The sequence below is a fragment of the Lemur catta genome, chromosome 15, assembly GCF_020740605.2.
Source record: "Lemur catta isolate mLemCat1 chromosome 15, mLemCat1.pri, whole genome shotgun sequence".
Lineage (NCBI taxonomy): Eukaryota > Metazoa > Chordata > Mammalia > Primates > Lemuridae > Lemur > Lemur catta.
In genome coordinates, this window is record NC_059142.1 from 54,678,705 (window position 1) to 54,700,095 (window position 21,391).

Here is a 21,391-nt window from a genome sequence, read left to right on the forward strand (position 1 = left end):
TGCAGATTCCTGGGCCCCGCCCAGACTGATCCCCCCAGCGTCTCCCCACACCGCCAGAGTCACGCAACCTCCGGCCTAAGGCTCCAGAACACTCAAGCAGCTACCCACCCGGCTCCCCGTCCCACCCTGTCCCCAAACGCCCCACACCCAGGCCCAGCGCCGTCACTGCTCACGTGGGATCCTCGTGACCCAGACTCACCCCCATCCTACCACACGTCCCCCGCCCAGGTCCGGTTCCCCTCCCCGAGGACGCCCCGACCTCCGAGGCAACAAGAACTCTTTCCCTCTCACCAAAAGCCCAGAGCCTGGGCCACACAGTTGAGCACTTTTTCTTCGAAACATACATTATAAAAATAGCTACAGAAGGGCTCCGCTAGCTGGCACCGGCCAGAGAGAGAACGTTTCCACACAATGAAAGCTTACTCTTTCATATGTAAAGCCAGGCATTTCTCATCTTCTCAGAGTATGCAGAATATATAATTTGACCTGTTTTTTCCTTTGGAAAACTCTGGACTGCCTGGCGGATGATGAGACAGGGAAGCCCTCAAGGGCTTTTAAAACGTATGGAACAGAGTTCTCCCAAACTGTGTGACCCCAGAATGCAATTTGAGGTTTCTAAGTCACCTATAAATAGCTTCCTGTGTCCTCCCCACCCCCGCCAGCCATAACTTGCTGTGTGTGTCGGCCGCCCAGACTGGCAGCCGCTCGGATAAGCTCATTAAAACTGTGTCTGAAGTAAGAGTAAGTAGAGTCTGAGGCAGTGACAGTCACGAACCACGTAGCTGAGCTTTCACGAAGCTTATCAGTCCTAAGACATGGCCTCAGGTGTGGCCATCCCCTGGACACCAATGACCTACGAGGGGGACAGAATCCACAGCTGGGCTCTAACAGCTGGCTACCTGGCCTGTTCTAATGAGATAACACATCAAAACCTCACCCGCGGGGCCCCGCATCCAACTACGCAAGTACAAAGCAGGAGGACGCAGCCGGATGCAGGAGAGGAAAGAGCTTCCGACAAGCAGCACCGAAAGAGCCGACGTGACCTTTACCCGCGTTAACAGAAAGGCCTAAAACAAGCCCTGGCCGACGTCACCTGGACGTCCCCGGGCCCAGTGGGAAGAGATGTGAGACGCTGGGGGTGCCAACATGCCGACGCCATCTGCGGGCACCTGCCCCGCTCCTGCCCTACAGGACGCCCCGGCATCCGACGAGATGGCCCGTGGGAAGGACCGACCACAGCGCATGGCTCGCAGGTCGAAATGACGTTAAACTGCTATGAAGTATTAATATCTGTGCTCTAGAAACAGCCAATTTGGCAATGCCATGGGGTAAAAGTCTTAAAATCCCATTAAAACTGCTGCAGTGATCAGGAATAAACCTGCTAAGAAACGCACGCGGCCTAAATCCAACCTGACGGGAGAACAAGGCAACATCGGAATGACGGAGACGTCTTCCCAGGGCGTTCTCGGAAGCGGGGGAGGACCGCCCAGGCGGGACAAGGTGGGACCCAGAGCTCAGGAGGAGAATGAAAAACACAGATCACAGGAGAAAAGTCCAGGAGGGGGTAGGACAGGGTTTTTGCGAAGGACAGAAAAATCGAGAAGAGCACAGTGGTGGTTCAGAGCACTAACTGTGTGACCTGGGGCAAGCTGCTTAGCTCTGGGTGCCTCAGTCTGCTCATCTGTGAAATGGGGATGTTAACGATGCTGACACTCATCGCCATGAGACGTGCCCTCGTGCCTCGTGAGCGCTGTGGGGAAGAGGGTGGTACTTACTGTGCGCGTCCCCAGATGACTGATCTAGCACACCGAGAACACATTACAGGGAGGCAGGGAGGTGAGGCCAGGTGGAAGCAAGCGCTGTCTACAGGGCTCTCTTGATATCATTGGGCTGACTTGGTAGATAGTGAGACACCCATCACTAGAGGCATCCAAGCAAGTCCAGATAAAACAAACATCAGAAATATTCTTACCTCATTTCTCTACATTCTAACCTCTAAAAATACATCCCGGGACACCCAGCGTGCCTCCCAGAGCCTCGGTTTTTGCCCCTTCCCCCTCAGCTAAGCTCCAGAGGGCGGCTGCTAAAGCCACCGGAGGGGGCACTGGACTGGCCGTGTCAGAAGCCCCAGGGCAGCGGGTGGGTGACAGAACATGAGTCCTGGCCAGGCCCACGGCAGGTCTGTCCACCCGAATCCCGGGTGGGGGGTGGCCCTGAGAATCTGCACGTCTCCCCACCTCCCCGGAGCACAGCCGGGGCTGGGCCGCTCTGGGAGGCTGCGACAGCCGGGCAGCCAGCCTCAGGGGGACAAGCCAGGTCCTGCATCACAAGGACAGACGCGGAGGCAGACCAAACCCCTCCAGACCGACGGCCGAGGTGCCAGCTACCCGAGGGGTGGGTCACGGCCCATCCGACTGGTGTCTCGCTAACACAGCCGGACGCCAAACACCCGCTTTCCCTCCAGGTTCCGCGCACCCAGCCTAGGCTGGGGGTCCCCAGCGCCAGCGGCTGTTCTTGCATCACGACGACAACTCAGTTCCTCCTAACCACTCCGTTCCTCTTCAACCCAGGGCTCCCCAGCAACCCTCATCCTTCCAGATCAAACTGTCTGTGGGGACCCCCATGGCACAGGGACTTTCAAATTGGCCTTCTGGACATGTGACCTGGAGCCTGTCATCGGCCCACGCTCCAAGGCCCTCTCTCGAGCCCCGCCAACGGCCGGGCACACAAAGCACCCCACCCGCCCTCACAGTGGATGGGGGCAGAAACGGGGCCTCGGCCTGAGGTGGTCTCAGGGCCCACTGACCAAAGCTGGCTGGAATCGCAGCTCCCACCTCCACCTGCAGCCCAGTCTCTGCCCTGGCTGGCTAACCACGGCAGGCTGTTGCCATGGGAACAGCAGAGCTGTTGTGCTGTGACATCACAGCAGGGGTGAGGTCAGGGATAGCCACCAGCCAGCCAGGGGCAAGCATGTAGGTGAAAGGCCCAGTCACAGAGATTTGGCCCAGGCAGCCGGGTGATGTGCAGAGAGGGCCGCCCCATGCAGAGCACGGGGAGGTGCCTGTTTCAGCGGGTTTCAGGAGGTGCCTATGGAGGAGGGCCGGAGTGACATGAAAATCCTCACGGCCACATGGCGCGGAGGACGTCCTACTCTGCCTGCACGGCAGCAGGGAGGCCTTCCAGGGGTGTCGCTCTTCTCTAGGAGCTGGCGGGCAGTTAGGGAGGTGCACTTCAAGGTCAGGGCTCCCCGACACCACATGCCACCCCTTCTCCTGTAGGAAAGGCTCCTGTTCCTGCTTCCAAATGCTCTCAGGTGCCACTGTCACGTCAAAACCCCACTGGAGGCAGGGGAAGAAAGAAGCCTGGCCGGCTCCCTCTGTCACCCACCCACCCGCACGGCATGAGAAATCAGACACACGTGACTTTGCTTCCAGGGCTAACGGTTCCCTCCACAAATCTGACAGCTGAGAAATTTAGCTGAGAGAACATGATCGGAGTCCCCCAAAGTCAGAGCAACCCATCCCCAAGGTTTTGTGTCTTGGGAAAGGACACAGCCGGCACTTGGCTGAAGAGTGGGCTGTCAGGGGACTAGGGCTCAGGGGAGCTGAACTGAAACAAAAGCCTTTGTCCGGGCCTGACCCCTGGAGAGGTCATCTGGTGCCCCCTCCGGGACGGCAGGAGCTCTCCCGGGGGAAGGTTTCAGCCACAGCCACCCACCCACTGTCTGGTCCATCTTCTCAGCCCCTGTGATGGTTAATATTACGCGTCAGCTCGACTGGGCTAAGGAACGCCCGGACAGCTGGTGAAACATTACTTCTAGGTGGGTCTGTGAGGGTGTCTCTGGGAGACACGAGCATTTGCATCAGGGGACTGAGTAGAGAAGACCCGGCCTCACCAAGGCAGGAGGGCACCAGCCAACCTGCTCACAGCCCAGGTAGAATGAGAAGGTGGAGGAAGGGCACATTCTCTCTGCTTGACCTGGGATATCCACCTTCTGCCTCGGACATCAGAGCTCCTGGTTCTTGGGCATCTGGACTCAGACTGAATTATACCCTCAGTGTCCCTGCTTCTGCAGTTTGCAGACAACAGCTCCTGGGACTTCCCCACTTTCATAAACGCATGAGCCAATTCCCATAAATCCCATCTGATGTATCTATACATACCCTATTGGTTCTGTTTCTCTGGAAAACCCTAATGCTACCCTACAGATAGCCTTGTGTCCACCTCTCCCTCCCCAGAGAATAATCCCAAATCCTTTATCGTCTCAGAGTGGTCTTGACATCCACCCTAAAGCAGGGGAGAAGTCCCAGAGAAGAGAAGAAAACATGGTGGCCCCAAACACAGCACAGAGGGCCTCTAACGGTCCTTTCGGAAGGCCCGGCACTGCTCCCTCCACCACGCTCTCCAGGGCTTTTCTGGGCTGAGAACATTTCTCCCAAGCCCGGGCTCCCCTGACACTGCCTTGGCAAGCCCTAGGAAGCCACCCTCATCCTCTGGATTAATCCACTAACAGACCCCTCCTGCACGTGACTCACCGCTGGGAAAGACCAATCCAGCCTGGAGGATCTGGGTCCTTACTATCGTTGACCACAATTACACCCACACCTAGCAAATGCTAACGGTAAAAGTTGCACAGGCATACCTTGGAGATACTGTGGGTTTGGTTCCAGACCACCGCAATAAAGTGAGTCACATGAATTATCTGGTTCCCCAGTGCGTACAAAAGTTATGTTTACACTACACCGTAGTCTATTACATACGCGATAGCATTATGTCTTAAAAAATATACCTCCAGCTCCTGGGCTCAAGTGATCCTCCTGCCTCAGCCTCCCGAGTAGCTGGGACTACGGGCATGCTTTCTTTCTTTCCTTTTTTTTTTTTTTCCTCTATCCATAAGAAGCAACTCCTCATCCATTCAAGTTTTATCAAGAGATTTCAGCCATTCAGTCACATTTTCAGGCTCCACTTCTAATTCTAGTTCTCTTGCTGTTTCCACCACATCTGCAGCGACTTCCTCCACTGAAGTCTCGAACTGCTCTAAGTCATTCATGAGGGTTGGAATCAACTTCTTCCAAACTCCTCTTAATGTTGACATTTTGACCTCCTCCCACAAATCACACATGTTCTTCACGGCATCTGGAATGGTTAATCAATTTAGTTTGTCCAGATCCATCAGGGGAATGACTATGTCTAGCAGCTACAGCTGTATGAAATGTATTTCCTAAAGAATAAGACTTGAAAGTCAAAAAGACTCCTTGCTCTGTGGGCTGCAGAATGGATGCTGTGTTAGCAGCATGGAAACAACATGCATCTCCCTGCACATCTCCGTCAGAGCGCTTGGCTGACCAGGTGCATTGTCAATGAGCAGTAATGTTTTGAAAGGAATCTTTTTATCTGAGCAGTAGGTCTCAACAGTGGGCTTAAAATATTCAGTAAACCATGCTATAAACAGATGCCTGTCACCCAGGTTTTGTTGTTTCATTTATAGAGCATAGGCAGAGTGGCTTTAGCATAATTCTTAAGAAACCCAGGATTTTTGGAATGGTAAAAGAAGCACTGGCTTCAACTTAAAGTCACCAGCCGCATTAACCCCTAAAAAGAGAGTCAGCCTGTCCTTTGAAGCCAGGCATTGACTTTTCCTCTCTAGCTATGAAAGTCCTAGATGGCATCTTCTTCCAATAGAAAGCTGTTTTGTCTACGATGAAAACCTGTTGTGTAGTGTAGCCACCTTCATCAGCGGTCTCAGCTAGACCTTCTGGATAACTTGCTGCAGCTCCTACATCAGCACTTGCTGCTGCACCTTGAACTTCTACATTATGAAGATGGCTTCAGTCCTTAGATCTCCCGAACCAACCTCTGCTAGCTTCCAACTTTTCTTCTGCAGCTTCCTCACCTCTCTCGGCCTTCACAGAACTGAAGACGAGTGAGGGGCTTGCTGTGAATTAGGCTTTGGCTTCAGGGAATGCTGTGGCTGCTTTGATCTTTTATTCAGATGACTATAACTTTCTCTGCCTCAGCAAGAAGGCTGTTTTGCTTTATGGTTCATGTGTTGCTGGAGTAGCACTTTTAACTTCTTTCCAGAACTTTCCCTTTGCATTCATGGCTTGGCTCACTGTTTGGCACAAGAGGCCTGGCTTTTGACCCATTTCGGCTTTCGACACGCCTTCCTCAATAAGCTTAATCGTTTCTAGCTTTTGATTTAAAGTGAGAGAAATGCGACTCTTCCTTTCACGTGAACACTTAGAGGCCACTGTAGGGTTGTTCATTGGCCTAATTTCAATATTGTTTCATCTCAGGAAATAAGGAGGCCCAAGGACAGGGGGAGAGGCAGAGGCGCGGGCGGGGCGGGATGGCCACCGGTGGAACAGTAGAACACACACACACATTAACCCGTTAAATTCGCTGTCTCACGCGGGTGCGGCTCCTGGTTCCCCAAAACAATTGCAACGGCAACAGCAAAGACCACTGATCATGCATCACCATAACAGATATGACAACAATGAAAAAGGCTGAAATATTTCAAGGATTACCAAAATGTGACACAGAGCCGTGACACGAACGTGTGCTGCTGGGAAAACGGTGCAGACAGACATCCTTGAAGCACAGCTGCCGTGACCTTCGGTTTGTAAAAACCACGGTATCTGAGAACTGCAACAAGACACGGTATGCCTGTATAATTCAAGTTCATTATTGAAGGCTTAGAAAATAGACTTGCAAAACAAAGTCTAATTTCCCCTTGTGTATCAGATTCTCTACATTTCAATTAAAACAATCCTACACCGTTGGATGCCTGGAGAACACCTCCCGCTGTGATTTATTAACCGCGCCCCTGCCGCCGCGTGTGCAGGTGCTTCTAATGTCTCCCCAAGATCAGCGAGACTGACACGTGTATCCTGGCGACTAAACACTTACGTATGTCCAGAATTATTTCCCTCAGAAAAATTCCTAGATACAGAGTCCCCTGGATCAAAGAGAAGACTTACATTTAAAGCCCGTCACTGCCAAAATGCCCTTCTGAGCCTGTGAACTGCTCACGTTCAGACAAAATAGACCTGTCGTCACGCCTTTCCAAGGACAACAGGCCTCCTGGCCCAGAGAACAGGGCCGTGGAAAGACCGACGCTGTGAAATCTAATCCCGTTTCCAGAGACTCAAGCCAGGATCATTCTCCCCGGGTTCCTGGCACCGCCACTCTGCCGGTGACCTTGGCAAGTCCTCGACCGCCCCCCTTCCGAACCAGCAGGACCGAATGCCTGCCTCCCTTCCCCACAGGGCTCTCATACGTAAGGTAAGAGGTGAAGGTCCCTTTGCAGGGAAAAGCCCTTGACAACTGCTATTTTTATCTGTTTGCCTGGTGGTTGTGTCTCTGCTTTCCAGAACGGGGGCTCACAGGCGAAGACCACCCCAGAGTCCTTCATTCCCTGCTGGAGCCAACTGCACAGAGGGGCTGAGCCCACCACAGCTGCACGTCCTGGGCCTACACTACCCCCGTTCCTCCAGACAAATGTGGTTTCCGCCCGGGCAGGGCCAGGCTGGTCCTTGGCTCTCAGGGGCATCTGAGGATCGGTTAAATGCCAGGAGAACCCCTAGGGGAGAAGGCGCTGGGCGGGGAGCCTGGGAGAGCTATGTGGGGGCACATCCATCTAAGGCTTTGCTCAAAAGGCGGGGAGCCCGTGTGTCCCCCAAGCTCTCCTGCCACGGTGTCAACACACTCCTTCTGGACTCAACAACTTACTCTGCATCGGAAGCTTAGGAATGACCCCTTGGTCCCTTCCCCCCGTGTCTCGAGTGCTGTGTCGTAGAGGTAGCCGGGACCCCATCACCTGGCTGTGGTTGCAACTGGACAGCCCGCAGCCGCGTGACGGTGGCAAACGGACGGCGTGATCTTCCTCACGTTAGAGAGCCCCCGGTGGTGAGGACAGTCCCCTGTATCTTAGGGTCACAGTGGGGTTCAGATTTCATCAGATTTGTACAAATGCTCCAGACACGCCATGTGACATTATTGTCACAAGTCGCCCTGCCTTGGTGGCACTCCCCGTTTTCCTCCCAATCCTCTCCTTGTTTCCCACGCCCTCCATGTCACGGGCCCAGTGGCCTCAGCAGGCTCACGCAACCCAGCACAGCAGATGCTCGACTAGCTGGAGCCAGCAGGGCAGGAGGCACAGAGAGGCAGAGCAGACCGTCGACGGTGACGTTCCTACTTAGTGCTGGGATCGCGAGTGATCATTCAAGAAGCGCCCCTGCCCCCCCCCCCCCATGGTATCTGGGCTGGGCCGTTCTTTTTTTTTTTTTCCTTTTTTCCCAGCTGCATCCTTCCGCGACAGGCCTTTCTTTATTTTTAATTGATACATAATCATAATATTTATGAGAGACAGTGATGTCTCAATACAGCGTATGGTGATCAGATCAGGGTAATTAGCATGTCCGTCAACTCAAACGTTGCTTTCTTTGTGCTGGGAACATTCACTACCCTCCCAGCTACCTGAGACCACGTATTACTGTTAACTGCAGAAATCCCACAGAGATGCAGGCACTAGAACTCACTCCTCCATCTGGCTGTAATTTTGTATCCCTTAACAAATCTTTCGCTCTCCACCCCCACCCTTCCCAGGCTCCAGTATCCTCTGTTCTACTTTCCACTTCTATGAGCTCAACTTTTTTTAGCTTCTGCGTATGAGTGAGAACATGTGGTGTTTAACTTTCTGTGCCTGGCTCATCTCATTTAACACAACGTCCTCCAGTTCCATTCATGTGGCTGCAGACGGCAGGGCTTCATTCTGTTTTATGGCTGAATAGTATTCCATTGTGCGTACGTGCGACGCTTCCTTCATCCATTCATCCGCCGGTGGACGCTCGCGCGGATTCCGCATCTTGGCGACCGTGAACGGCGCTGCAGTGAACATGGGGGTGCAGATGCCTCTTTGACATCCTGATTTCTTTTCCTCTGGATGAATGCCCAGTAGTGGGACTGCTGGATCATATGGCCGCTCTATTTTTAGGTTTTTGAGGAACTCTACACTGTTCTCCATAGTGGCTGCGCTAGTTTGCATTCCCGCAGACGGTGTGTAAGAGTGCCCTGTTCTCTGCTCCTCGCCTGGGCTGGGCCCTTTCTCTTTGTCCATCCCAGTTCTCCGAGCTCTCCATCTGGACCAAGGGAGAAATGGCCACAGAGCTGAGCTTGGGAACAGAGAGAAGCCAGGCTGGGCTGAAGCCTGTCACAGGGAAACAGAGAACATTTCGAGTTTGCCACGTTAAATGGAAAGGGGAGGTTGATTTTCCTGTCCCACGTGTCACACACGCCTTTCTTCATAAAGGGCTCCTAGGACAGAGCCTGCAGGTTTCTTGGAGGCATCATGCAGGCTCTTGACGTTCTAGAAGGGGCCAGGGTGAGGCAGGACTAGCGTCTACTGAGCCTCTTTGTATACTTGACTCACTCATCAAAAATTAACTCGACTATGGCAAATCCAGTTGAGAAGTTTAATCCTGCTTTTACAGAAGAGGAAACTGAGGTTCAGAGAGGCACAGAGCTGGGGTTCAGAACTAGTCACACATGGCTCCAAAAGCCCAGGCCTTTTCTCCCAGTACCTTTTGCATTGTCATTTTTCTCTAAAATGTCCATTTCTTCACTGTGACCTTGGCTAAGAGTCAGCCGTTAAGGCATGCTCTGACCAGGGCCACCCTTGTGACCAGCGGGGTCTCAGCAAAGCCTGGCCCAGTGGCAGTCTGTTTTGCCACGTCTGTGGAGGTGGCCCCACTCTGACAGGGCTGCCAGGAAAGCCCAGCCAGTCTCTCCTGACTGCATCCAGAAAGGGTCAAATAAAGTCTCAACCCAAGCCAGATTCTGTCCCTGAAGACGTCCTAACATGAGCTGGGTACGCACAGAACATCCCACCACGGAAAGCCAGGCTTGTGCCTTAAAGCCCGTCTCTCCCTCTCCTAGTCACTCGTGGGCTCAAGAGTACAGAGAAGTGGGTAAAGTCATTGCATCTTCAGGGCAACCCTGGAGAATGACACCCCACACTTGGCCCCAAAGCCCTGGTGTCATTTCTTCTCAAGTCATCCGCTTGCTGCTGGACAGTGGGGAACAGGCAACCAGGTGACACATGAGCCAACCACGTCTAAACCAGGAAGCCCACACCTGCGCAGTCGGCCATCAGTGGCCTAGGCCAGGGCTCAGAAACACTTCTCTGCAAAGGGCTGATGGTAAATGACATAGGCTTTGAGGGCCACACAATCTCTGTCACACCCCTTCAACTCTGCTGCCGTAGCACAAGAGCAGGGTGGACGCGGCATTACCAGGGGACATGGCTGTGTTCCAATAAAACTTTATTGATAACATCAGGTGATCAGTCCAGCAGTGGGTGTAGTTTATCAACCCCTGAAAAAGGCCAGCAAAGTTTCAAGAAGCCGACTGCCTTCTTGGGACCCAGTAATACCAAAATGGTCCCAGGACAAACTGCCATGGTGTGCCTCCTGATGTATGCACAGGGGCAGGGGGGAACAGCCTGGCTTCTGCAGCTCTCCTGGCAAAAGACGTGTGACCTGAGTCTACCTATGGAAATGTTAGATGAACCCACACTGAGGTAGTGCTCTAGATGCTGCAAAATTAGATAGCAGTGATGGCTGCACAATTTCGTTCATGTACTCAAAATCACTGAATTCTACACTTTAAAGGGTGGCTTGAGGCCAGACATGGTAGCTCACACCTGTAATCCCAGCACTTTGGGAGGCTGAGGCGGGAGGATTGCTTGAGGCCAGGAGTTCGAGACCAGCCTGAAGAAGAGCAGAGACCCTGTCTCTACTGAAATAGAAAAATTAGTTGGGCATGGCATTGTGCCTATAGTCCCAGCTACTTGGGAGGCTGAGGCAGGAAGATTGCTTGAGCCCAGGAGTTTGAGGTTGCTGTGAGCTAGGCTGACACCAAGGCACTCTAGCCTGGGCAACATAGCAAGACTCTGTCTCAAAAAAAAAAAAAAAAAAGTAATACACTCTGAACAATTTTGCAGGTCACAAACGATTCTATAATATCATTTAAAATGACTGCTTATTATTTTGCTACAAGGATAGAGCTTGATTTATTTAGCTTTTCTCCAACAGACAGGCAAACCTCATGAACAAAGCTTCCCTCCCTCCCTGACAGCTCCATCCATCACCCACAGAGCAGCCGGCCCCACTCAGGGGACCCTCTCCAAGCCAAAGTGGGTCTAAATCAGCACCATTTTATTAACGCCACCTCATTTTAAAAACCCTCTCTCTTCTTGCTCTGCTGTTTCCTAGCCACGTGACCCTTGTCAGTCTGAGCCTCAGTTTGGCCATCTGTGAAATGGGGACAATAGGAGAGAAGGAAATGAGTTAACGCAGTAACGTGCGGAATCACACTTCCAAGTTCTTACTGTTGCCGCCGTTGCTGTCAATGCCACCATCAACTTCCCTCACAGAACTGTCCTGACTCACCTCCTGGCTCCCCAGCTGCTTCCTGGCCTCCCTCTGGAGGTGCCAGGAACAGGCTTGGGGTCTGTCGTCCACGCCTGCCTGTGTGACAACCACAAACACAAGGACAAGTGTGCGGCCAGGGTCTGGCCCAGAGACAGCCTGGGTCCTCCCTCACTCGAGAGCTTCCCGTGGGCACGGCCCGAGCCTAAGCGTTTCCCTCCAGCTCTCGCCGACCTCTGCCCACGACCTGGGAGCCAGGTCAACGGTCACCTCCTCTCCAGCGAGGAGAAGCTGAGGCGGAGCCCACTTGTCCAAGGTCACCATGCTGGGTGTTGCGGGCCCAGCCTCTGACTGCGGGCAGGCCGGGCCTCGGGGCTATAAACGTCAGTTCCCCTTCTCGTCGCTGCCTCCTCCTTCCCCGTGATGTTCCCTTTCCTGTTCTCTCGGGCTCCTGCGCACATTTTCCACTTCCTGCTCAAGCTCTTGCTAGACCCTTTTCTTCCCCAGCCCCCATTGTCACTGTCTCCCAGCAGAACCCAGAGACCTGGACCTGGCCTGACCCCCTGACAGGTGAGGGGACAGCTGGCTCCCGGGCTCTCAGCTGCAGGCCTGCCTTCCGTCCCCCGAGTCCCCCCAGCACAGGTGCTGGCCCTGCTCACCTGGATGAGGTCCAGCCTCTCAACAGTCCTCGGCTGCCCCAGCGTCCCTCCCGACCCCACCCGCCTGCCGCCCAGCGTCTTCCCTGGTACAGCTCTTAGGAGGCCACAAAAGCCTCCCCTGGGTCCCACTGCCATGCCACCAGGCTGGCCACGCTTCTGTTCCAGTGACCCTTGTCCCTTTCCCCCTTGTCCATGCCCCACTCCAGCCCCAGGCACCACGGCTGGGGCTTATCTCGCCTCCAATCAGATCCACCCCTCAGGGCCCATCCCAGAGGCCTCGCCTCACTTGGTGGCCCCATGGGGCGTCCTGGCCTGCCAAGAGGTCCAGCAAGAGCTGCCACCTGCAAGGTGACACTGGCTGAGCACTCCTGCCTCGTTTTCCTGAAGACAGGCCCTGGGCCGACTCCGTGCTCTAACTTCCCTGAAACACCTGCCGCGGTGCTTTGTGTATGGGAGGCACCCAAAGAGCAAACGCTTGATCGTAAAACAAAACAAAAAGCCCCAGATGTGCAAATCCCGTAGAAAGCAGCCATCTGAGACACACGGCGATGCCAGGCCCTCGCTACCGTCGCGGTTTAGCATTCTCACCGCCTGCGGGTGCTGCCCAGCTGGGATTGTGGTTTTAGATGAAGGGCACCTGCCAGGGGCTCCTTCCCCAGGACCTGCGGGTAGACGATGACCCTCAGAACCTTCCAGATCTTTGGCAGCCATCCCTGAGACCGAGCTGGTCACAGAGCCGTCTCTGCCCCTTGTCATGTGATGCATCTGAGCAGACTCAGGCTGCGGGGGACAGGGAAGGTCTCTGAGGGACAAAAGAAGATTGCTCAACATTGCTCCAGCCCTGAGACCGGGCAATGTTCAGAAAACAGAAGACTCAACACCGATAAAATACTCCCTTTAAAACAGCAGTGACCAACCTTCAGGGGGTCACGTGTCCCTTCGAGAATCTAGTGGCAGCCGTGGCTACTCCACACACACACAACAGTGCGTGAACACACTCACACACGTAACTTTACTGTTCACAGTTTGGGGGGTCATGCCCCCCAGGCCTATCTCTGGGCAGGTGCCCAGAACCCTGGGTGAAAGCCCCTCGTTTATAAAGACTACACCTCTACTCAATTTTCTAGAGCAAACACTCCCTCGACCTGCCTGGCTGGGATGCCTGAAGCTTTATCTGAGATCCTAATCTGACATGGCCGACCCGGGGAGCAGCTCGGCTTTGTCAGCTGTAAGACGGGCTCCACGGGCAGGGTCTCTGTGCCCGTCCCTCTGCGCTGCACGTTCACGCAACAGCGGGGGCCCGCAGGCCAGGGCTCCAGGGGTCCGGGTGGGTGGACCCTGGGAGGTCCCGAGATGGGGCTGGGGGCCCTGCCTGCACCGAGACACTGATGCTTGTGACCACCCCTCAACTGGAAGCCTTCCTACACCCCCCTTCCTCCAGCTGCCCCTCCTCCCACACTCTCAGGGCACCTCACCTGCTGCTCACCCCTCCCCCCAACACTCTGGGGTGTCCACCGTCTCCACGTTCCTGTTCAGACCCACGAGCAACCAAAACAAAACCTTGGCCAAGCACTCTCAGCATCAGATACTCATTAAAAATTACAAATAAGTACAACGCTCAATCCATATACTAACTATTCATAACATTTTCCTAGCACCAAAACTGTCTTGGGTACCCCCTTTGGAGACAACCACTCCGTGCAAACATTGGTGGGCATCGGAATCACCTGGACAGTCTTGAAAATCCCAGCGCCCACCCCGGGCCTGAGAATTCAGGCAGCTGCCTTTTACCAAGCTCCCCGGGCAACCCACGCCATCATTCCACAGCCTGAACGTGAGCAATGGCTTGCCTTGGGCCCTCAGGATGGAATACAGACTTCATGTGACAAGCCTGGCAGCAACATTTGGTCCCAATCCCCGTCGGGTCTCCCTGCCCACCCCCCTGCCCCCCGCCCTCCGCTGTGGCCTGCTCTGCACCCAGAGCTCTCACCTGTGCCGGGGCTGGCGGCCCCTTTGCTTAGAACCCCTGTGCATGTCCATGTCCTCACCCTGCCACCGCCAACTGATGCATGTTCCCCCAACTCTGCCCTCCAGTTTGGGGCTCCTCAAGCTCCCTCACCTTGATTTTCTTTCTTTTTGGAGACAGGGTCTTGCTCTGTCACCCAAACTGGAGTGCAGTGGTGCTATAGTAACTCACTGCAACCTCAAACTCCTGGGCTCAAGCGATCCTCCTGCCTCAGCCTCCCGAGTAGCTAGGACTATAGGTGTGCACCACCACGCCCAGCTAATTTTTCTATTTTTTGTAGAGATGGGATCTTGCTCTTGCTCAGGCTGGTCTTGAACTCTTGACCTCAAGCAATCCTCCCACCTCGGCCTCCCAGAATGCTGGAATTACAGGCTTGGGCCACCACGCCCGGCCCCTAACCTTGATTTAACTCCCCTTTTCCCTCTAGGGAAAGACCATCCTGGCCACGGGACAGCTGGGTCCCTGGTTTGTGGGAGTGTGTGCAGGTGCATGCACGGGCAGGGCAGTGTCCAGGGCAGCCCCGAGTCACCCCCTCCCACCTCTGCCACCTCTGCCTGTCTGTGCTCCCTTCTTTTCATCTCCTCTCATGCTTTTTCTTTCTCCTGCTGTTTCTTCCACCCTCCCAGCTGCCTGGTATCCTCAGAGCACATCTCTTAGTTGTTTTGGAACCCAAAAGGCTCATCCCCACTGGCGGCCCCCTGATCACCACATTGATCCATTGATGGCTCTGCCTCGGGACTAGGATGGCTGCCTTCCCCTCCCGGTGAGGCTGGGAGTCCTCCCCGTCCCATCCTCCACATGCTCAAACGTCACCAAGGGATCTGGAGCCTGGAGCTGCACCGGTGGGATCTAGTTGGCAGCCAGCCGAGACAGCAGCGAGGAGGGAGGCAGGCACCCAGGCCCGCCCGCAGCACACGGGCCACAGGCAGGACTGTGTCACTTGCTTTGCACCTCCAGAGGGGTGCAAATTCCAGAGGCCCGAGCGGGTCCCTGGCTGGTGATATCCTCAGATCACAGACAGGGAGGCCGTGTGCTGTGGGGGGCTTCCAGCACCTGCCACACCTCCAGGCCTCACACTTACCTCTCCCCTATTCTGGGCTCCCAACCTGGGAACTGCCACCAACTCAGGTTCCAGACACTCCCCTGACAGATCCTCCCAGGGACAGCGTCCAAAACTGAGCCCCAGTCTCCCCACAGTCCTCTCCTCCACCTGCCATTCGGGCTCCATCCTCAAATCCTGCAAACGCATTTCACGTCGTCACGTGGCCACTTCTGAGTTTTGCTTATCTGATCTGGAAGTCTATCCGACAGCGATTGTTTGCCAAACCATGCCAAGTGTGACTTACTCTATGCCACGCCCCGGCTGTCAGGGAGGTTCTGCAGGAGGCCTGCCCGCCCCACCAGGCAGTTTTCACCCTGCTTCCTCATGTGCAGTTTCCCCTTCCGAGGGCAGGGAAAACGGTCTTCTCCCTTTACATCCTCCGGGGCAGAGTTGGCCACCCCATAGCTGCTTGTTGAAACACAGAAGAGCTTGATACGAAAGTCAGGCTGTACCAACAGACAACACGGATCAATCACGCACCGCCCAGGAGTTGCCAACAGCTCCTTCAAAGAGCGCACTGGCCCCGTGCCCTGGAGCCCTGACTCAACTCGCAGGAATCCGATGCTGCCTTGCTTGCCCCGAGCACATGTGCCCCGGAGACAAAGGCGTTTTTGAGTGTGTGCTGCATGTTTGCTGGGGTGGCCCCTACTACCTGTCCGGCCCCCGCACTGCCCCGAGGGAAGCAGGCCACCCTTGGCCTGCTCACCCTGGGACCAGCACATGGGCCTTGGCTGTGGGCCCCTCTAGCTGGTGCTGGAGACCCTCAGAGGGTCTGCAGAAAGCAATTTCTGGAGCGGGAACATCCTGGGAGAGATCGATCGCAGAGGTCTTCTAGAGCAACGTGGCTTTGGGCATTGCCACCCAGGCCGGAGAGGAGGTTTTATTCTCTGGATTTACCCTTGATTCTAGAAATTGGCCCAACCAGCCTGTGTCTGCCAAGCAGCTCAGCTGGCTAAGTAACTCCAGGCTCCAGGCATGGCACTGCCTGAATGGTGAGCCCACGGCTGGGTTCCAGCCAGATCATTGGAGCTGCGCAGCCTCGCGGTAGATGGCGAAGGACTCCATTAGGGGAGGGGAATCAGGCCAGTAGCGCGCGAATAGCGCCGTAACTGAGACACAAAATGCTTCCCGTTCCTCCTGATCTTCCCGGAAAGGACAGGGACCTGGGACCTTCCAGGAAGAAACCAGATCATCTCTCACCATCCCTTCATCTTAAACATCACAACCTCGTAACGAATTCTCTTTGCCAACCACAGTTCTAATCCTACAGCTGCAAGAGCTACGAGGGAGATACCTCCCGGGAACCCTTACACGGGTGGACAGAAATCTGACTATTCCCTAAGCCAATCGCCTCTTGTAGACACCAAGCCATTTAACAAGCCTGCACACAGCAAGAGCAAGAGGAGCCAGCATGCCACAGAAAAAGTCAGCCTTTATTAACCCCCAACGTATACCCTTTTCCAAGACCCCTGGGCCACAGCCCTGGTTCCACAAAATCACCTGTGGGGCTTTGAAAACTACAAAAGCTGAGGTCTGTGCTAGACCCTCTGCATCTGCAAAGGGACCCAGGTCTGTGTAACCTTTACGAGCGCTCCAAGGCAACTCTGCTCTGAGCCAGAACGGGGAAGCACTGCTGAGTAAGTCACAAACCCGCATCACTTCAAAGAGAATAGAACATTGGAGAAGAGGCAGGCCACTGCCATCACTGTGGGGTTTATTCCAGAGGCCCACCCTGGGATGTCCCTGCTGCTCATCCCGAGTTGGCCGAGCACAGAAGGGGTGACTGGGAACAAGAGGGCACTCTGGGTGCACTTGGGGGTGTAGTTTCCCCTCGAGTTCATGGCCAGCCAGAACTCTTTGCTGATGTAATCAAGTTAAGGTGAGGTCATCCTGGATCAGGGTGGGCCTCAAATCCAGGGACTGGTGTCCTCACACGAGGGAAGCTTGGACACACAGGCACACACAGCGCAGAAGGCCCGTGAAGACAGAGGGAGACTGGGGAGAGGCTCCGACAAGCCAAGGACAGCAGGACTGCCTGGAGCCCGCAGGAGCTGGGCACAGGGTCTTCTTGGGGCCTCGGGAAGGAACCAACCCTGCTGACACCTGGATTTCAGACTTCTAGATGCCTGAACTATGAAGGAATCAGTTCCTGTGGTTTCAGGCCGCCTAGTTTGTGGGGACTTGTTACAGCAGCCACGGGAAACTAATGCTCCGGGCTTGGCAGTGCAGCTCGGGCACTGACTGGGCCTCTGAGCTGGGATGGGGTTAAAAGTTTTAGCTACAGAATGATTTTGATGTGACAATTTGGACAATGACGCCACAATCCAGGCAGAGGGGAGCACCGCGCAAGGCAGGAGCCTGGTGCCGCACGCCACCGCTGCTCGGCCTCTGCCATGCCCGATCCAAACCCTCAGCAGGAACAGAAGCAGCTGCCTGGATGTGCCCCCCTCGCCGCTGAACAGCAGGGGTGCTCCCAAGGCCCGGCTCCTGTGAACCAGAGTCCTCTCAGCCTCAGTTTCCTTCTGGGCTTGGATCGATTCTGCCCCACAGCTCTCTGGTCGGCCGAGGAGGCTGCGCAGGGCTGGATTCTCAGGGGACACCCCCCAAAAAGGCCGATCCTGGCTTGCTCACTGAAGGAGCCTCTCCTTTGCCCCCAGAGCTTGCGAGCACCACAACCAAATGGGAGAAAAGGCCTCAATTCCCCCAGATTGTGTTCTGTGGAAACTGCTCTGCAAACAGGTACCACGCCCTCAGCCCAGGTGGCCTGAGCCACGTGATCCCCACAGATGGGGGCAGCTGGCAGCTCAGAGAGCTCACTGGGTGGGGCACGAAGTCCTGGGAGGCAGCACCCGAAGGGCAGTGTGGACAACAGGGGGAACAGGGAAACCCTGGCTTCTCTCTGGGCAGGTGAGGGAGGCCAGCCTCACGGCCTCTGGCCCGGCACAGGGTACACAGCAGCCGTTGGAAACCAACGAAAGGGAAGGCAGAGGGGCTGTCGGGGCTCAGCCTAGTGTATCCGAATTTTCCCCAGGAAAGACCACCCGCCAGCGCCAGGGCTGAGGAGGCCTGCAGGTGTCAGCCCTGGGTGGAAACCTCTGGGCCAGCTGGCTCCTTCCATCGCTGCTGCCTCCGCAGATGAGAACAAACAACTGCCCCCCCCTCTGCCAGTGCCCATCTTTGGGGGCCATGCATACTCAGGGTAAAGCAGCCACACAGGCCCACCTGGGAAGTCTCCAGTTTTTGCTCATGTCCTGAAAAAACAGCCACTGGCAGCAAACCCTCAGGGGTCCTGGTCCCTACCCAGCCATTTGTAGGGCCTTCTGGGCAGGGCCCCAAGCAGGGAGCTCGGCCAGGGGACTCCACCGCCTTTCTCGCCTGCCGACTGCCTCTATGGAACCTGCCCTGGGTCGGGGGGCTTCCATGCTGCCCTGGCTCCACCCGTGAGCCCCCAGATGGGGCTTTTGGGAGAAGCCCCAAGAGAGACGCCCTTCCCCGCCCCGCCCCAAGCCCAGAGAAGCCCAACTCCAACCTCACCTGTGAAAGTTTCTTCCCGGGGTCTCCAGCCCTCCAGTCCACCACCACCCCACACTGTGTCCCCCACCCTCCCCGCCCCCAAGGCTGGCATCCCAGGGCGCGCCGCCTGCCAAAACCCAAGCAGTTCCCTGGCTCCCATCTCTGGGGCTGGAGCTGCAGCGGAATTTCGGTGGAATTTTGAGGTTGCGAAGCATCTCGGCAAAGAGAGGGAAAGCAGGGGAGAGAAGGGAGGGGGAAAAGAAAGTAGGACTGGGGCGTCCACTTGCAGCATTCGGGAAGGGGCCAGGGCGGGAGGCGGGAGGGCGCCGGCGAGGGCTGGGTCTCCGGGCGGCGGGGGAGGTGGCCCGCGGGCGCGGGGCGTCGCTCCTTACCTACATCTGCATTGCAAAACGCCTGTTGCGGGTGCACCGGGGAGCAGCTGCAGGCGTCGGCCGGGCGAAGCAGCGTCCCCAGCAGCAGGAGGCCGAGCGCCAGCCGCAGGCTGCGGGCCGCGGCGCCCATGGCGGGCCGGGGGCTCGGCGGTCGGGCGGCGCCTGGGGCCGGGCGCTCCTCGGCGCCGGCTGCGGGCGGCTGCGGGCGGGCGGGCGCGGGCTGCGCGCTCGGCCCCGGGCGCCGGGCCGGGGGCTCGGCGGGCCTCCGCGGCGCGCCCTCTTCACCTGACCCACTCGCCGCGCGAACTTTCCGGGCTCTTTGTCTCGGGGGCGGCGAGCGAGCGGCGGGGGCGCGGCCACCGGACGGAGGAAGAAGGGTGGGGGCGGCGAGCGCGCCGCAGCCAGCTCTGCTCCGCGGGGCCTCCGGGGACGCGTCGGCTGCGGGCGCGGGCCGCGCCGCCCTTTTATTGCGCTCGGAGGCGCCTCGGCTCCGCCCCCGGTGGCCGGCGGCCAATGCGGGCCCCGGGCGCTCCCGGCCGCCCCCCGCCCGCGCCGTCCGCGCCCGCCGCCCTCCCCGGCCCGGCTTTTGTTGCGCCCGGCCCGGCCCGGCCCCCCAGCCGCGCGGGGCCTGGACCAGCGCCGCGCACCTGGCCTCCGCGGGCCCTGGCTCCGCGCGGGACTCGCCGCCTAGCCCTGCGCCTCCAGCTTGGCTCTCGAGGGGCGCACGTGTGCTCCCCGGCCACCGCGGGTCCCTTAGAGGCTAGTCTCGGGTTGAGCAAAGGGATGTGCCCTTTGGAGCGGGGACCATTCCCTGCCCCACCCCTCCATGTCCCCTGTGGGCTGGTGGCCTTGGGAAACTCGCTGAGGACTCTTTTTGTAAGGGAGGCCTTAGGATTTCAAGTGGGCTTGGCCGGTTTGTTGGGCGGGGAGGGGAGGGAGGTGTGGTTACTGTGCACAAAACAAGATTCTATGTAGACGGGCCATGTTTTTGACCAGCCAACAAGAGACAGGGCCGGGCCCCAGAGCCAGTAGGGCCTTACGCACCGTCCTCCCACAGGCCCTCCCCGGGCCGGCAAGTGCGGAGCCGAAGGACTTGTCCCAAAACAGGTTTGTGTTCCAGGAAGGAACATAAAGGTGTGGACATATGAAGCTGGTAAATTGGTGACCGCGGGGCTTCCTGTGTGTCAGCGAACCTGCCCGTGCCCCAAGTGCGCCCTGCGCGCCCCGCCTGTGTCTCGCTGGTGAGCGCTGTCGCCCACTCCTGCCCTCGGAGCTTTTGCACTCCAGCTAGGGAGACCGAAGCCTAGGAAAACAACACAATTAAAGAATAACTGGCCGAGGCGGGAAGATAGCTTGATGCCAGGAGTTCGAGACCAGTCTGAGCAAAAGCGAGAGCCCTGTATGTAAAAAAAAAAATAGAAAAATTAGCCAGGCGTGATAGCACCTATAGTCCCAGCTACTGGGGAGGCCGAGGCAGGAGAATTGCTTGAGCTCAGGAGTTCAAGGTTGCCGTGAGCTGTGATGATGCCACTACACTCCAGCCTGGGCAACAGAATGAGACTCTGTCTTTTTTTTTTTTTTTGAGACAGAGCCTCACTCTGTTGCCCAGGCTGGAGTGCCGTGGTGTCAGCCTAGCTCACAGCAACCTCAGACTCCTGGGCTCAAGCAATCCTCCTGCCTCAGCCTCCCGAGTAGCTGGGACTATAGGCATGCGTCACCATGCCTGGCTAACTTTCTCTATATATTTTTAGTTGTCCAGTTAATTTCTTTCTGTTTTTTAGTGGAGATGGAGTCTCGCTCTTGCTCAGGCTGGTCTCAAACTCCTGACCTCGAGTGATCCTCCTGCCTCGGCCTCCCAGAATGCTAGGATCCCAGGCGTGAGCCACTGCGCCGAGCCGAGACGCTGTCTTTTAAAAAAAAAAAAAAAAAGAAATACTGCTAAACTGTGTGGTGCCAACTTGAGGTATGAAGCTTTGGAAAAACATTGAAAGAATGGAAAAATGGTCTCTTTCTGTTTATGTATGCTCCGAAACAGACAACTTGGAGAAAAGTTAAATAGGCAGAGTGGTTATTTTTAGTGCCCCGACAAATCCAAAGTCACCTTTTCAGCTTTGTCCGTGTAGGCTAGAGTTATGTCATTCACACAGATGACGTTTAGGCTAACTTTTTAAAGCACAGTTGATTCAGAAAATTATGATGTGTTGGCTGCCTGTGGCCTTTTCGTTTTTTCTTTCTTTCTTTTTTATTGCAAGTGGACCAAAATGCTG

The 21,391-nt window shown here is 56.1% G+C and overlaps 1 protein-coding gene across 1 annotated transcript in view; it reads right to left on the reverse strand.

The window, feature by feature from the left end:
* Positions 1-19,549, reverse strand: part of TIMP2 (TIMP metallopeptidase inhibitor 2) — a 50,552-nt gene extending 31,003 nt beyond the window's left edge. The window contains exon 1 of the mRNA XM_045527057.1: positions 19,125-19,549. Within this exon, the coding sequence (XP_045383013.1) occupies positions 19,125-19,254 (130 nt within the window). The 5' untranslated portion in view covers positions 19,255-19,549. The remainder of the gene's footprint in view (positions 1-19,124) is intronic.
* Positions 19,550-21,391: the final 1,842 nt, after the last annotated feature.